This window comes from Lathamus discolor, chromosome Z, assembly GCF_037157495.1.
Source record: "Lathamus discolor isolate bLatDis1 chromosome Z, bLatDis1.hap1, whole genome shotgun sequence".
Classification (NCBI taxonomy): domain Eukaryota; kingdom Metazoa; phylum Chordata; class Aves; order Psittaciformes; family Psittacidae; genus Lathamus; species Lathamus discolor.
The window spans coordinates 24,115,640-24,130,894 of record NC_088909.1 but is presented as its reverse complement, the minus strand read 5'-3'; the positions used below and the strand labels follow the sequence as shown (position 1 = coordinate 24,130,894).

Below are 15,255 nucleotides of genomic sequence, written 5' to 3'. Positions count from 1 at the left end.
AAGCCACCCAGGACACAGATTTCCAGGCCCTCTGCCCTGTGCTCAGCAATTCCCTTCACCACAAAGGTCTGACATATCTGCAATATGCATATGCATCTGTCATCTGACGTATCAGCTCTGGGAAGCCCAATCCCCTCTGCAGGAACAGCACTGCCCACACTGCAAGCTTCCTTCCCTAAGTTTTAAGGACATCACCACCACCACCACCACAGGCATCGTCTTCCAGCAGAGAGTTACTGGCCCCTGGCTCTGAGGTTTGTCTGCTGCTGGTAACCCAGTGGTAACTTCAGCTCAGAGAGTTACTCGGCAATCCTTGCCTTCCATTACCCCAGTATTGGGAAGAACTTGGCATCTTCCAGACACAGCCCAGAAGGGCTTGGGGTGGGAAGGGGAGGGAAGAGAAGAGAATACAGAGAGAACAGCCTCAATCTGTTCTCCCTCTGGAAACAAGACAAAAACCCTCTGCGAACTACAGAGGAGGTTCTGTCCATGTTTTTCCCAGTTTTTCCCGGACCCCAATACCTCTCTGAGACCTTGCTGCCCAAACCTTGCCCAAACCTTGCCCTCCCAGTCTCTGCAGGATACACCTGCCACAAAGGTTGTCTCAGTCCCCGTATCTTAATCCCAGCTTCAGTTTAATCCCTGTGGTGAAAAGCCACAGAAGCAGAGTCCTGAAAACCTCATCTGCCTTCAGGGAGGCAAAAGAAGTGTACAAGCTGCTCTAAGAGCAGACGGTGTCTAAAGGAAATGATGATAATTAAGCTGCAGAGCTGCAGCTTCCCAAGGGACTGCTTCACCCCAGCAGCGGACCTCTAGGCCAATGCACCAGTTAGTCAAATTCTAAGTTCCACCACCTTTCATTACTTGCTAATTAACAAATCACTACTTCCACTCATGCTCCCGAGACTGTATTTTGCTACAGAACTTCCACAAAACTAAACACAGAATCCCCGGCCAAACCACTTATATGAATATAAACTTATGGGCCTCTAACCCCCTGTGGTGGAATGCAAACAGAGCCTATTTGGGGTTTATTCAGTGCCACTGCTATTAATTGTGCCTCTTTGGCATATCTAAATTTCATTAATTGCCCCAAATCCATTCCTTTGCTTTATAGTTAAGGCCACAGCATGACAGTTGCTAACACCCAGCCTACCTCGGTATTTCAGTGCAAAGTGCAAGCTCAGCCTAGCTGAGGACCGGCTTCTCCAGTGCTCCCACACACCAGAGGTTAAGTTTTTGAACCAGCTCCCCCACTCTGGCTCCCGACGTCTTAGCTGCCTCCAGTCCCATCCACTCTGTGCTAACACCCAAAGCCAGGGCTCTTTCCAGGTGTGACAGCAAGCCTCTGCTGCTGAACATCACCATTTCCACCAGCCAGAATCCTACAGCCCTGCCAGTCCCAGCTGCACCAGTCCCAAACACTTCCCGTGCCACTGATGGACGCCACACAGGGCTCTCCACGCTATCTACGCAGCTTGCAGCCTGGTTTCCTCAGGCTACAGAGCTGGGTACCGCCAGTGCTGGGGCAGTAATGAAGGCCGGGAGCCCCAGCTGCTCAGAAGACTCCTGTGGTTCAGATATCCTCAGCAGTCCTGCCCCATACCCGCACTCCTGCACTGAACACTCATCTCCCAGAGAGCATCAGTATCTGAGGGGACGTGTAGCTACTCAGCAGCCTCCTTGCAGTTCAGTTGAATTGTGACCCCAAGACAGACTTCATTACATTTCCACTCAAGGGAGTCGACTTGTGCTCTGTCATCAACCTGGGGCACTCAACTGATTCTAAAGCAAGTATTTAATCACCTTAACTCTCTAGAGACCTACATTAAGGCACTTCACCACAGTCCTTTTGTTCCTTAGTCTTAACTGAGGTTCCACTGCCAACTGGCTACTGGGTCATCGTTTTGAGGCACAGGTATCTGACAGCTTAGGACCTTGGGGTACCTCCGCATGAGCTTTCATGGGTATGGGGCAGCACTTGTCCAGTCACCTCTTCACTATGCAGACCATGACCTCTGGCTCCAGCAACAACTAAGATTTGAAGATCGAGTCTCCTTCTCCCTGCTGCCTCCCAGTCTAGACACATCAACTCACCAACGAGTAACAGTCCTTCTCCCTGCTCTCCCTCGCTTGAGGCAAATCAGTTCTTTACCAAGCGACAGTCACCCTCATTTAGCAAAGCTCTACGAAGAGGCACTTTCATAAACATGTTCCAGCTCCACAGGGCAGAAAAACAGTGTTTCAACAAATAGTTTCACATGACCGCTGTAATAAAAGGGGCCACTAGCTGTGATGCACTAGTTCAAGCAGGAGTTGCATTATGGGTTAAACTTCACCTCCCCAGTCTCGCTGGGGGACACTGAGGACCTGACACAACCCAGAACAAAATAATTTCCCAAATATCTCTTCAGGCGGGGAGAGCTGGTTTGCTTTGCACTCAGGGACTTGGCTTAGCTTTCAACACCAGCTACTTCAACTCAGAAACTGGCAGCCACACCATCATATGAAGCTCTATCCAATTTCAGGTACGATATACAATCAACATCATGCCACGTATAAATTGACTTTAAGGCCTGAAGGAGCTACATATGCAGTTTTTTAAAGTCTGTACCAGCAAAATGAAGACACCCACATTTCCTCTTTACTTTTTCATCTGCCGTATCATGTTTTCAGACAAAGGAAACTCTTTTGATACTGTTATACTGGAAATGCACACATTTCATAGACCTTTTTATGAGTCTGAATACAATCCCAAGCATTTACATTTCCCGGTAATTCAGTAAAACCACATTAAACAATATTTCCACCAAAATCAACCCACAGTTCTTCTAACGGGCTCTTCCATCCCAGCCCCCCATTCCAAAGACCATTCCCTTCCAAAGCCCTCATGTCCCCTAAAGTACGTCTGGACATTAACAACCAAAGCTTAGTCTAGAGCTCCACTAAAAGCAAGTGAGACAACACTGCCCCACATTTCAGCCCACATTCCATACCACTTCTAGTTTAGACATGTCCCCACCAAACACCTGCTGCCATAAGGGTCAGTAAGGAACATTTCTTCTGTCATTGCTTACCTCTCAGGCACAGAATGATCTTCCCCAGCTCTGTAACTTGGAGGTCACTTCCAAAAACAAAGGCAATGAAAAAATCCCCAACCATTAGCATTACTAATTGCAACCAAAATCATTTAGCAGTCTCAACACAAATGGCTGAGCCAAGCCAACCAGCTGGAACCCCTGTCAGTACAGCAGAGCCAACCCTGAGGAATAAGGCTCACTTATTCTTGCCTTAAAGCTTATTCTCAGCTTTTTCTTAATCACACCATTCAGTGAAGGCAAGCACTTGGAATAAAAAAACATTTGGATGAGGATTAATAACAGACTTGGTGACAAAAAGACAGGGTATAATAGCCGTGTCCTACCAGAGTGCCTGGCACAGCCAGGAGAAACTGAAGATCCTTAGGACAAAAATCCTTGCTGTTCAAGGAGGCCACAGCAACCACGCAAGTGGGACACAGACTGCAAGGCTCACTGGCAAGGCCAAGGGCACCGTGTGCAGGCTTCCGACACACTGCTGTGACCACGTTTGCAGCTGGAGTCTCTCTGTGAGCTGGTAACCTGCAAAGGGACAGACAGTTACAGCAAGTGAGAACCAAAGACTGAGTGCGCTGCTCCTGTGCCCCTCCATCCTTCTCTCAGTGAGGATGGAGCAAACCGGGAAGGTGAGGAAACCCTGGCACAAAAATACAACAACAATTAAACCTCCCCAAATTTCTCTCTGCTGTGCTTCATTGTCTTGTTCCATGTTTGGTAAAGAAACCTGTAAATGGCAACATTTAAAACTTTAAAGATAAGACTCTATTTCTTCCAGATAATATTTGTTTTCCTTTCTTTTTAAAAAAGGATCTTCCATTACTCACTTGCAGAATAAATGAAAATAAGCAATAGCCACATAATCTGGCATCCTTCATCTCCTTAGAAAAACATCTCCACCTTTCAAAACAAAAGCACACAAAGATTAGCTACAGAGCAAAAGCTTCAGCACCCTACAACGAGGGGATTCCATGCATGGAAACATGAACATTCCTGTCTATACAGGAAAAGCAGCGCACAGCTGGTGAACTGTCTGTTCAGGTGCTTATGCCTCAAAGCCTTTTTTTAAGGAATTTTTAGCACGGAAAGGCTGGCAAATCCCATCAGCTGCACGTTACATGAACCTCTCCTGGCTGGTGGAAAAGCTTCCTGCATTTAAATGTCTCCTACAAGTTCTGCTTGTTCTAAGTGTCTACAGGCAGGGGCTAATTCTTTGAGCCGCTAAATTAAAGGGATGTCAAAGGGCAGCTCTGAGGGATGGTAACAGGAGGCTCTGAGGCTTCAGCCTACTCATCAACCCTTGCTTCCAGTGAATCAAGGATTCAATGCTCTTCTGCATCCTAAAGCACCCACTTCAGTGGTCAGAAATCAAGGCGGGGTTTTCTTTTCTGCTGCCTTCTCCGTGGGCAATATTAATCCCTTCCCATTAAGTCCCAAGTTGTTTCCCCAACAGAGTACAATTCTGCTACATATTCTACATTTACAACTACTCATTTGATAGATCCAGCTTAAATCAAGACGAAGAGACATCAATTAGTGCCGTCTTAATAGACGACCGGATTTCATTGGACAAATCTCTACATTTTGTAGAAATCCAACTGGAAAGCCAGTGGCAAGAGCACAAACAATCTGGGCACAGCCAAATGAATCTAAACACGACACAAAAGCAGTGAAAATAAGCAGCACATCTCTTAGCTTTAATGGAACTCAGAACAAAATCCCCACAGCATTTTCACTCAGAAGACTACCCAATTCATCCAAGCCTCAGGCAACCAATTTCAAAATGGTATGCTGGCTCCAAAAAGTTTCAGCAAAATCATGTAGCTCATGGCTAATCACCGGGCCTAGATATCTGTCTTTCACTGGAAACCTGCAACAGCAGGGCTGCAAAACTAAACTGACCTCAAGTCTGCATGATTCTGGGGCACATCATAACCAGCTTATTCCCTCCACCCCCTTTATTTCCCACAGTGCGAAACATGAAAGCTCCCAGTTATGAAAACCAATACCCAGTCCATCTTTGAACAGGTCAGAAAATCAATTAAAAACAGGCAGGATACTGAGACACTTCATTGGGTTCCACCCAAATCATATTGCTCAAAACCTGACAGCCTTAATGAAGGCAGGAGTCATCAGACGATCTCCACAAAGTTAAACATATTCTTCCTGTGCTTTGTTACATATCCCAAAAGTCACAACATAAATCAAGTGCCACTTCCCTCCAAAACCTGTGGTCAAAAGACAGTGCAGGATTCTCTCCATTAAAAGGACAAGTGCCATTCCTAACTTCAAAACTCCTGCCATTAAGTCAACAATAATAATAAGACTCTCCAAACCACATCCTTTATTACTAACAGAAGGAGCAGCTGCTATCAAAGCATTTCTCCCATCATCTCCCCGTGTCTGCCAACAAAAATCTCGAGTAAACCAGGCATCAGGACCCACAGGACATGGATTTCCTTCAGTTTAGACACCTGCCTTTGCACAGAAGGGCTGGCACACATTTCTGGGGGGATACTTCCAAACAGCTGCATTACAGTTCCCCACTAACTCAGTCCACGGGATCTTGAAGTACGCAGTCAGAGAATCATAGAATCATAGAACAGTCTGGGTTGGCAAGGACCTTAAGATCATCTAGTTCCAACCTCCCTGCCACGGGCAGGGACACCTGGCACTAAACCATGTCACCCAGGGCTCTGTCCAACCTGGCCCTGAACACTGCCAGAGGTGGAACATTCACAATTTCCTTGGGCAACCCATTCTGGTGCCTCACCACCCACATAGTGAAGAATTTCTTCCTGCTAGCTAACCTGAACTTCCTCCTCTTCACTTGAAGCCCATCACCCCTTGTCCTATCACTACACTCCCTGATCAAGAGTCCATCTCCAGCATCCTTGTAGGCCCCCTTCAGATACTGGAAGGCTGCTATGAGGTCTCCACGCAGGCTTCCCTTCTCCAGGCTGAACAGCCCCAACTTCCTCAGCCTATCTTCATAGAAGAGCTGCTCCAACTCCCTTATCATCCTTGTGGCCCTCCTCTGGACTTGCTCCAACAAATCCTAACTCCCCTCAGAGTTCCGTGACCATCTAAAAGCTTTTCTCCTAAAAAGATTCTGAAGACAGGGGGACCAATACAGAGGGGAACAACGGGACAGAAGGAATCTCAAGGAAGTCTGCAGAGTTTGCCAGATGTACAGAACAGATCAAGGAAAGTCTGAAACAATAAATGCATTTTCTCCCACAGTCCGTCAGTCACCTCAGGGTTTTATTTTACCTATAAAATAACTTTTTAAAAATATTAACCTTAGTGAGGACAAAAACCAAGGTAAGTACCTGCTAGAGGGGATGCTTCTGCCCACTCACAGCTCTGTCGTGGAATATCACGGTGTAAGCACAGCCAATGCACTCGAAACACCTCATCTCCCCAGCTTTAAGAGATGGCTTTTCAAATGCTAAAGCTCAGTGGGACTTTCAGAAGTTTTAATCGCCTCTGAATCGTCTTTTCAGAGAAAGCAGGCTTTTACAGGCAATCTTTGACACTGTCTCATCATCCATTCTTCTGCAGTTTCTTCCCCCTTAGTTTGTTTTTCACCCTTTTTTTTTTATTCTTCAGTGAAATGCACCTGCGGCACTGCTTGCCCTCTTCTGTTTACAGGTTCAAAAACTGACTCACAGGAGAAGCTCTCACTGCATGTATCTCCCAGTCTGTAGCCTCTGTTCCCTGCCTGTCTGGTTGGAGTGAGAAAGCACGACTCAGCTCACAGCAAAAAAGCAAGGTCATTTCAATTAAAATGGACCATGACCAACCCCAGAAGCTTTAGTTTAGGGCAGCTTCTACTTACAGGCAAGTGTAAAAAGCAAGATTTTCAGACAATGTTATGAATGAGTCAGACCTGAGCCACCAACTCATTCACCTCTCTTCAATAAAAAATGAACTGTTAAAGGCATTAAACTCTGCCCCAACCACAGTGCCAAGAAAGGCAATTCAATGGGCAGCACCTCCAGACAAAGCAAGTTTTCAGCAGTGCCTTTAATCCCTTACCAGTGATCAACTACCCTTGAAGCTCCTACATTCTATAATGACAAGTGCTTTCAGAAGGCGGCTGGTAACTCGTCAGGAGACTACCATTTTCCTTCTTTGACAGTTCTCTACAGGATCATGCACATAACGACAGCAAAGCCATGTCTCCTTTAAACATCATTTCTCCCTCTGAGCAGGTTTTTCCATGTATGCTACAAACTCAAAACTGTTAAGATACATGACTTAGGCCTCAAAATTTAGCTCTCAAAGGAGCAATGGGGAAAATAAAATTGGATCCCCTTAAAGCAACAGTCAGTTTCCAATTTCATCATTTTTACCTTTAAGGGGAACCTACTGCCAGCAACATGGACAATGGGATCGAGCGTGCCCTTTGCAAATTTGCTGACACCACCAAGCTGTGTGGTTTGGTTGACAGACTGGAGGGAAGGGATGCCACCCAGAGGGACCTTGACATGCTTGAGAGCTGGGCCAATGCCAGCCTCACAAAGCTCAATTTGTGAGGCTGGCATTGCAAGGTCCTACACCTGGGTCACGGCAATCCCAGGCACAGCTACAGGTTGGGCAGAGAAGTAATTCGGAGCAGCCCGAGAAGAAGAACCTGGGGGTGTTAGTCAACTATAAAGGGAACATGAGCTGGCTTCAGTGTGCACCCGCAGACCAGAAACCGAACCACATCCTGGGCTGCAGCAATATAAGCATGACCAGCAGGGTGAAAGAGGTGATTCCGCACCTCTACTCTGCTCTCATTGGACCCCACTTGGTGTACTGGGTACAGTTCTGGTGTCCTGAACAGAAGGACATAAGGCTGTTCGAGCAAATCCATAGGAGGGCCATGAGGACGCTAAGGGGGATGAAGCACCTCTTCTATGAAGACAGGCTGAGAAAGCTGGGGCTGTTCAGCCCGGAAAAGAGAAGGCTGCGTGGACACCTCATAGCAGCCTTCCAGTACGTGAATGGGGCCTACAAGGATGCTGGAGAGGGACTCTTCATCAGGGACTGCAGCGACAGGACAAGAGGTAATGGGTCTAAACAGAAACAGGGGAACTTTAGATTAGATAAAAGGCAGAAGTTCTCTACTGTGAGGGTAGTGAGGCACTGAAACAGGTTGCCTAAAGGGTGGTAAATGCTCCATCCCTGGCATTGTTCAAGGCCAGGCTGGACAGAGCCCTGGGAGACACGGTCTGCTCTGAGGCGTCCCTGCCTATGGCAGGGGGTTGGAACTAGATGATCTTAAGGTCCTTTCCAACCCTAACGATTCTGTGATTCTGTGATTCAAGTCTTAACCATACTTTCCCAAAGACCAACCCTAACTAGTCTATGATTCTATGAAGTCTTAACCATACTTTCCCAAAGACAGTTATCACAAATTTCTTCAGCTTATTGTTCCTCCAGTGGTACCCAAACCATTTCTTGATACACAAAAACATGCCTGATCACATTTTCAGCCTGAAAAACATTTACAGCTCCTTGTTAATAGACAGATGGAAGTCTTCTTTGCTCAGGCATCTCAAACTACTCTAAGGAGTCTGAAATTATTAGAATAACTTTAATTATTCTAAAAAGCCACATAAAGACACAACACTGAGCATTCTGGCCCAAATCTCATGTTTCAGATCCTACAAACCGTGGAAAAGTACGTATGTGTCAAAACCCCCACTGTTTGCTGGATCAACAGAAGAGGGCTAATGTCACAAAACAGGGTCCCCCGTCATCTGGCCTGATGTAACAGGTATAATGCACCACCACATCTACCATCCTAGAATCACAGAATCACAGAATTATAGAATGGTTAGGGTTGGAAAGGACCTTAAGATCATTTAGTTCTAACCCCACTGACATGGACAGGGATGCCTCACACTAGACCATGTCACCCAAGGCTCTGTCCAACCTGGCCTTGAACACAGCCAGTGATGGACCATTTACTGCTTCTCTGGGCAACCTGTTTCAGTGCATCACCACCCTCACAGGGAAGAACTGCTTCCTTATATCTTACCTCAACTTCTGTTTTAGTTTGAGCCCATTACTCCTTTTCCTGTCACTACAGTCAATTCTGAATTAGGTGGCACACAAAGAAATTTGCTCAGGGAGAGCTGGGACAGAAAAGAAACAGTTTCTCCACTTCACGCACTGTTCCTCCCATGTCCCCTATATCTGAGATTAAGCCTCAGGTTTCTGTACAACAGGCCAATGTGGTGCAAGTGGGACTGATAGCTCAAAACATCCCCCCAGCAGTAACAACATCACACCAGGGTTTTTTACAGTAACATCACCTTCACATTCACAATGTTTTTAACACCTTCTACCTGCCTGTGAAAGAAGGTCTAGCAGCAGCAGCTTGCTCCATTCTAGAGATATTTTAAAGTGGAACATCACTAGTCATTTGCTGCTGCTTAGCTTCCACAATCAAGTGGAGCTGTCTCTTGGCAATGGCTGTGTTTAAATCCCATAAGAACTCCAATAGCTTGCCCTGGAGGAGAACCTCCATGGGCACAAACTGCAAAACTTGCTGGGGAGAGTCTGTGTCAAGCAAAGAGCTCATTAGTTCCTTCAGATGCTGCAGGTATAGGACAACCGGATTTGGGAGGCCTCGGTAACCAATGCACAGCAAAGCAGCGCTGCTCCTCAGGGGCTCGGGGCAGGCTGGACAAGTGAATGTGATGCGTCTGAAGCAGCAGTGCAATATGAACACCAGGCCAGCTGTGAAGCGTGTAAAACAAGAGAGAATAGGCAAAATCAATGCATCTCCCACTGTCAGCTGATCCAACGAATGCAGAATACACTCCAAAAGCTGCTGCTGGTACTTTGGTTCTCCATCATAAAGCAAAGAGAGGCTGAATGTCAGCAGTGTGGATGAGTCCAGGAGCTTTGTTTCCATATTGGGCTGGCTTTCAATATCACAGAGGGATGGGAAGCCTACCACAAGGCACGTGAAGTGGTCACATCTGTTTAGGACTTCCTGGTGACATCTGGAGAGATCAGACACTTCTGCCAATATCTGTTCCCCAGGAAGCACTTCACACAACAGACACGTCTGCAGTATCTGTCTGCTCTTCAGGCTCCCCCCCGCCAATGCGTTCAGCGCTTCATTCAGATTTTCCAAGACTTGACCATCACAGAATGGGGAACATTTTACCACTGGTAATCTTTTTCCTTCCAAAACATACCACAAGCTACAGTCAAGGTCAGAAGATAATCCTTGCAAGACACACGTTTTCCCAGCTTTATTTAAACTGTGTTCTTCAGCCCAGTGATTAAAATAGCCCTTTGCCACTTTATCATTCCACGTGAGGGTTTCCAGCATCTTCCGCTCATTGTACGTATTAAAATATTTACTTCTTTGCCCAAACCATTTTGTATTCATACTGCAACCAGTCTGAGATTTCCTGACAAGCCAGTTCTTTCTGGCAATGGGTTTCAGACAAAGTCTCTGCATGAAGAACTCCACTGCACAATCTCTTAACTGGTTCAGCTTTGTCTGCTCCTCTTCTCCCATGCACTCAAAGAGACTGATGTTCTGAGAGATAGTTTCTACCTGGCACTTGTGGAAGAACATGCAACACTCTTCATGTAGCTTAAGAAAAGATTCTGGTAGTGCATGCTGGGGAAAAAGTGCTTTGTTGACCATTTCTGTTCCAAAGTTCTGTAACATCTTAGAAAGCAGCGGATGGATGCTCTCTCTGCCCATGTAACGAAGACAAATCACATAGGCCTCTGAGTTGCCAGCTTTGCTAGTGGCTGGCTTAAAGACATGGACCTCCTCGAAAGAGCAGTTTAGCAGAAAGAGCAGATTGGTAGAACAGTGCTCAAACAGCGTGAACATCTTCAAAACAAAGGACCCTCCAGTGCCCAGAATCATTAAAGCACTGACTGTTTCACAGTAATGAAGGGGTGAGACAAGAGCCTCCTGTTCTCCTGGATTCCCCTGGCAATCAAAGCTGCCATCAGCAGTCACCAAGTGAACCGTGGCCATGTTACTTACAAAGTTCTGAAGTCCTGTTAGGTGTTTCAGTGTCATCACATCACCAGTGTTATCTGGGCCAAAGTACCACCAAGGCAAAGTATTTGCTATGAGACGGTCATCCATTATCATCATAAGGGTGTCATTGGCTTCATGATACGGGTTTAGAGTGTTCGCTATCCAATTCCAGTCGCATTGGACGTGGTGGGATTTCAAGTAGTGGTTGAGACTGGCTATGAAAGCTCCAGGTGCTTCACAGAGGTGGACAGTATTCAGTTCTCTGTCCTGAAGAGCTTCTTCAGGGAGAAGCGGAAAACTGCACAGGATCTCATGGAACTTGCACCACGCCTGGGTACACAGCTCAGCATTCACCCATTTCTTCACATGAGGAATTATTTTCCCTGCTTTATTGGTAAACGAGGTGTGCTGATGCCATTCATCCAGGTTCTTATCACTGAGTTGATTCTTCACATCATTCATGGAGTCCTTCAGAGCCATGAGTGAGTCAAATTCCTTGTGATCACATGTAAAAGCATCGCTGGGATCTGGAAGCTGCCACTCATTATTCATTGGCTTAGTATAAGTAAACTTCTTTGCAAACAGCTTCTCAATTTCAGACAGAATTTCAGGACTGAACTTGTCAAGGTTTGTAGTCACGTTAACATAAGACTTCTTACATTTGTTCATTCTTGGATTGATTCAAGACCTGGATAACAGCACAGAAGAATAAACAATGTCACGCCAGTCACACATGCATGTAAATAGGCAAAGCTGGTCCTAAACAATAAAGATCTCTCCCGCTTAGCCTCTGTATTGCAGAATATGAGAAACTCTTCACAGAATCATGTACCAGTGAGGAAAATAAATGAGGGATCTCCTGAATGAGGCTATCTGGGGATCAGGAGATTCACAGGTTCAATCACCCTTCATGCTATTTACATAGCAAGTGAAGAAGAGTTAGCTGCTACTTTGGCTCTTCACTGACCTCTGAATGCTCTGCTCACTCTGTAGGTCTGAGCACTTAGATCCAAGTATCTCAGTCACGAAAGAGACTGTACCACAAGCCATACAAATTAAACAAGTGCCCAAAAAATCTTTTCATCTGATTATGGCAGTATTTATCCAGGAGTTCAAAGTAAGGAAACTGGGGAGCCACAAGACAAGGGGGGCTTGGAAACGGAGCCCTGCTTCTCCTCCTCCTTACCAACAGCTATCCCTCATACATCATCCACGAAACCCAATGTGATGCAGGGCGAGCCCGTCACCAGCACCCAGGCCCTTTGCTTAGGAGACCCTGGTGAGAGGTTGAAACCAGCCTGCAAGCAAAACCCTGTTTCTGTGCTTAACAGTACAGCAAATCCTCATGCCTTACTTTCCCTACTGGAAAACCAGCAATACATCCAAAGCAAGAAGAGACTTTGTTGCACCCACAGTCAATCTTAAATCATGCTTTATGTTAAAGGAGGAAGTAGTGCAAAGTGGTGTGCTTTGGATACATGCAGGTATCAGAAGCATACTCCTCACAAAGCTAAGAAGCTCTGTAGCCATCTGCTCCAGCACACAAGCAGAAGTTAGGTTCACTAACCAGAAATCTGCCTGCAATCTATTCAAAACTAAGATGCTCATTTAAGCAAAACAATTTAATCAAAATTACCACAAGAGACAGGGATCATGGAATTGTTTAGGATGAAGACCTTTTAGACCACAGAATCCAACAGTTACACTGGAATTCTTTGCTTTCTGACATTTTTATTATGGACTTTTCAAGCAGCTTCAAATGGTCTTAACAGAAAGCAAACAAGAGAAGCCACACAATAACTGAGCAACTTTTCTACAGACACCAACTTCTCTCACATGTAGTTACAAGCTGCTCAGACACCACTGAAACTCATGAATCATCCTTGTCACCAGAGACACAATGACAGAGAACTGCCTATCAGGACTTAACAGAGCCGACTGTATTTACTTCTACATCATTTTACAATTTACAAAGGTGTAAGCCTCCCACAATAGAAAATACAACAACCTGCTCCTTTGTGAGGCTGACACTGGGAAATCCCTCAGCATATTATTTTAACCACCCCTCTTCCTCAGAAGCAAGGAACAATCTTCAGTGTTTCAGGTCACTGTGATAAAATACTGGACTAAAATTGAAACAGTTGAGAAACTTTGGAAGCAAACAGAACAAACAATAGTCAACAGAAACACTTTTCCACTTGAAACTATGTAGCATGTCAGGCAGCAGCCACAGGGCCGCAACAGCTCCTCTCATACGCACCAGCTCTCTGATGGCTGAAGTTTCACCTCCAATTTCTACAGTTCCACTGCCTTTCAATGAGCATACTTAGTTTCACTTTCCTTTACACAGATATCCTGCAGCTTTAATCTCGTCCTTTCTTACAAGCTGTGCTGGGGAGAAGAGGAAAGTTGAGGGAAACACATAAGACTGCTGTGCCCTAAACCAGTTTTACTTCGTTTCTAAACACAATCCCAGAGCTCACACCAGCAAACCCCTGAACAAGCCATCACCCAAAGCACGACATGGAAAAAGCAATCGCCTGTTTTTTTTTCTGGTTTACAGTTATTTCAGGCCGCACCGTCTGACTCGGGCCGCTGCAGGCCGCCTCCGGGCTCCTCCCGCCCCGCAGCTCCTCACACATCCCCGGGGACCGCACACCAGGTCCCGCTCGGAGCTGCCCCGCCGCCAGACCCGGCACACGCGGGGCTCGCAGGGCCCCCGAGAAACACGCCCTCCCAGCCAGCCGCCGCGGGCCACAGGCCTCCCTCCGCCACAGCCTCTCGCACAGCCGAGGCCGGCCGAGGCGCCTCCCCGCGCCGCCCGCTCTCTACGCTAGGCCGCAGCTTCCGCTTGGCCCAGATGAGCCCCAGCTCTTACCCGGCGGGCCGCAGCGGCGCGGAGGGAAGCGAAGCAGGCCCGGCCTCCTCGGCCTGCCCCGCCTCCGGGCCCTCGCGTCAGCGGTGCGACGGGGGCAGGTACTTGCTGCCGAGTTTGTTGACGTAGGGGGAGGCCTGGAGCGTTGCTGCCGAGAGGGAAGGCCGCTCGGGCCGGACCGGAGGCACGGCAGCCGTTTCATTCGCAGGAGCAAGGAGGCTGCTTTTCACCGGGAAACCCCGCTCAGCTGAGCTGGTTCTGCGAGAAGGGAGCAGAGGAGCTGCCTCCAGCAGTAGTGCAGCCCAGTAGGGACAATAAGCGTTCACAGAAATTATTCAGCTAGCATTTACCACATGATCATACATACATACATACATGATCGGGTTGCTCAGATGAAAAACAGGAGGAGCGCTGTCCTGCTCCAGCCCTTCGGAGAGGACTGGCTGGGGCTCAGGGCCCCGCGTCCTTTTGCCTGAAGACGTGGGGCATGAGCCCTGCCGAGCCAGACGCAGCTGACTTAGGAGCAGGACCAGGGCAAAGCACCGTCCTCGCCCAGCACTGCAGATGCCACATTTCATACACACTCCCCAGGCCAGCCTTTGTCTCTGGGGGCATCAGTGATCCTCCTCTAGAGTTTGCTTTGGTCTCTCTAACCCACAAGCAGATACTTCAGAAGCCCGTTGCACGTGATAACCCTTTCTAAATCCTCAGGAGACTCATTACACCCAGCTTGGCTTGGCAGGAGACAAGAGCCTTGAAATACTAATGGAGCAGTAATGAGGGGAGTTGAGTGAGCATTGCGGCATCCCTAGAAACACACTTTCTAGACAGCAAAACAGCATCTAATCTGCAAGCAGAGGCAGGAAGGTCAAAGCAGATTAATTATTACAGCAGACAGAGGGTGTGAGCTGCTATTGAGATTTTAAACATTGCAGGGATTTTCCTGTGTGTAGGTTAGGGAATGCGGCACTTGCCAGCCACTTTGGAAACAAACCACCAGCAATATAGCATGAGTTAGCATAAATTCTTTCACTACAGTGCTAGGCTTGCTGCTATTGACTTCTGTACTCACACATATTTCTTCTTGATGATGCTCAATCCAGCCCTAAATCCAGAGTAGCCTTAGTACAAAAATTCATTGCCATGAGTGCAATGGAGCCCCAAACTGACATAACAAGGGGAATTTTTTCTAGAAGCTCAGTAATTGGTACAGAAATCTTTTCCATCTTAAGGACATAATAATAATAACAGATAGGTAAATGATCTTT

At 46.9% G+C, this 15,255-nt stretch overlaps 1 protein-coding gene across 5 annotated transcripts; it reads right to left on the bottom strand.

The window, feature by feature from the left end:
- Positions 1-3,596: 3,596 nt before the first annotated feature.
- On the bottom strand, positions 3,597-14,052 carry CMTR2 (cap methyltransferase 2). 5 transcript variants are annotated; one of them, XR_010608622.1, is made up of 3 exons: positions 13,373-13,858; positions 9,440-11,800; positions 3,597-3,620 (listed from the first exon to the last, which is right to left on the bottom strand). XR_010608622.1 is itself a non-coding variant. In XM_065661953.1 (3 exons), the coding sequence occupies exon 3, from the start codon at positions 11,779-11,781 to the stop codon at positions 9,493-9,495; it is 2,289 nt and encodes a 762-aa protein (XP_065518025.1). In that variant the 5' UTR covers positions 11,782-11,800; positions 13,373-13,498; positions 13,991-14,052; the 3' UTR covers positions 9,066-9,492. The 5 variants fall into 5 exon arrangements, 4 of the variants coding, with proteins under 4 accessions (XP_065518025.1, XP_065518026.1, XP_065518024.1 ...); XM_065661953.1 differs by lacking the exon at positions 3,597-3,620 and adding an exon at positions 13,991-14,052 and having other exon boundaries at positions 9,066-11,800; positions 13,373-13,498; XM_065661954.1 differs by lacking the exon at positions 3,597-3,620 and having other exon boundaries at positions 9,066-11,800; positions 13,373-13,498; positions 13,692-13,858.
- Between the last annotated feature and the right edge of the window lie 1,203 nt (positions 14,053-15,255).

Coding starts and splice junctions, on each gene's coding strand:
- CMTR2 (XM_065661953.1), bottom strand. CDS start 11,781: ATGAACAAATGTAAGAAGTCTTATGTTAACGTGACTACAAACCTTGAC.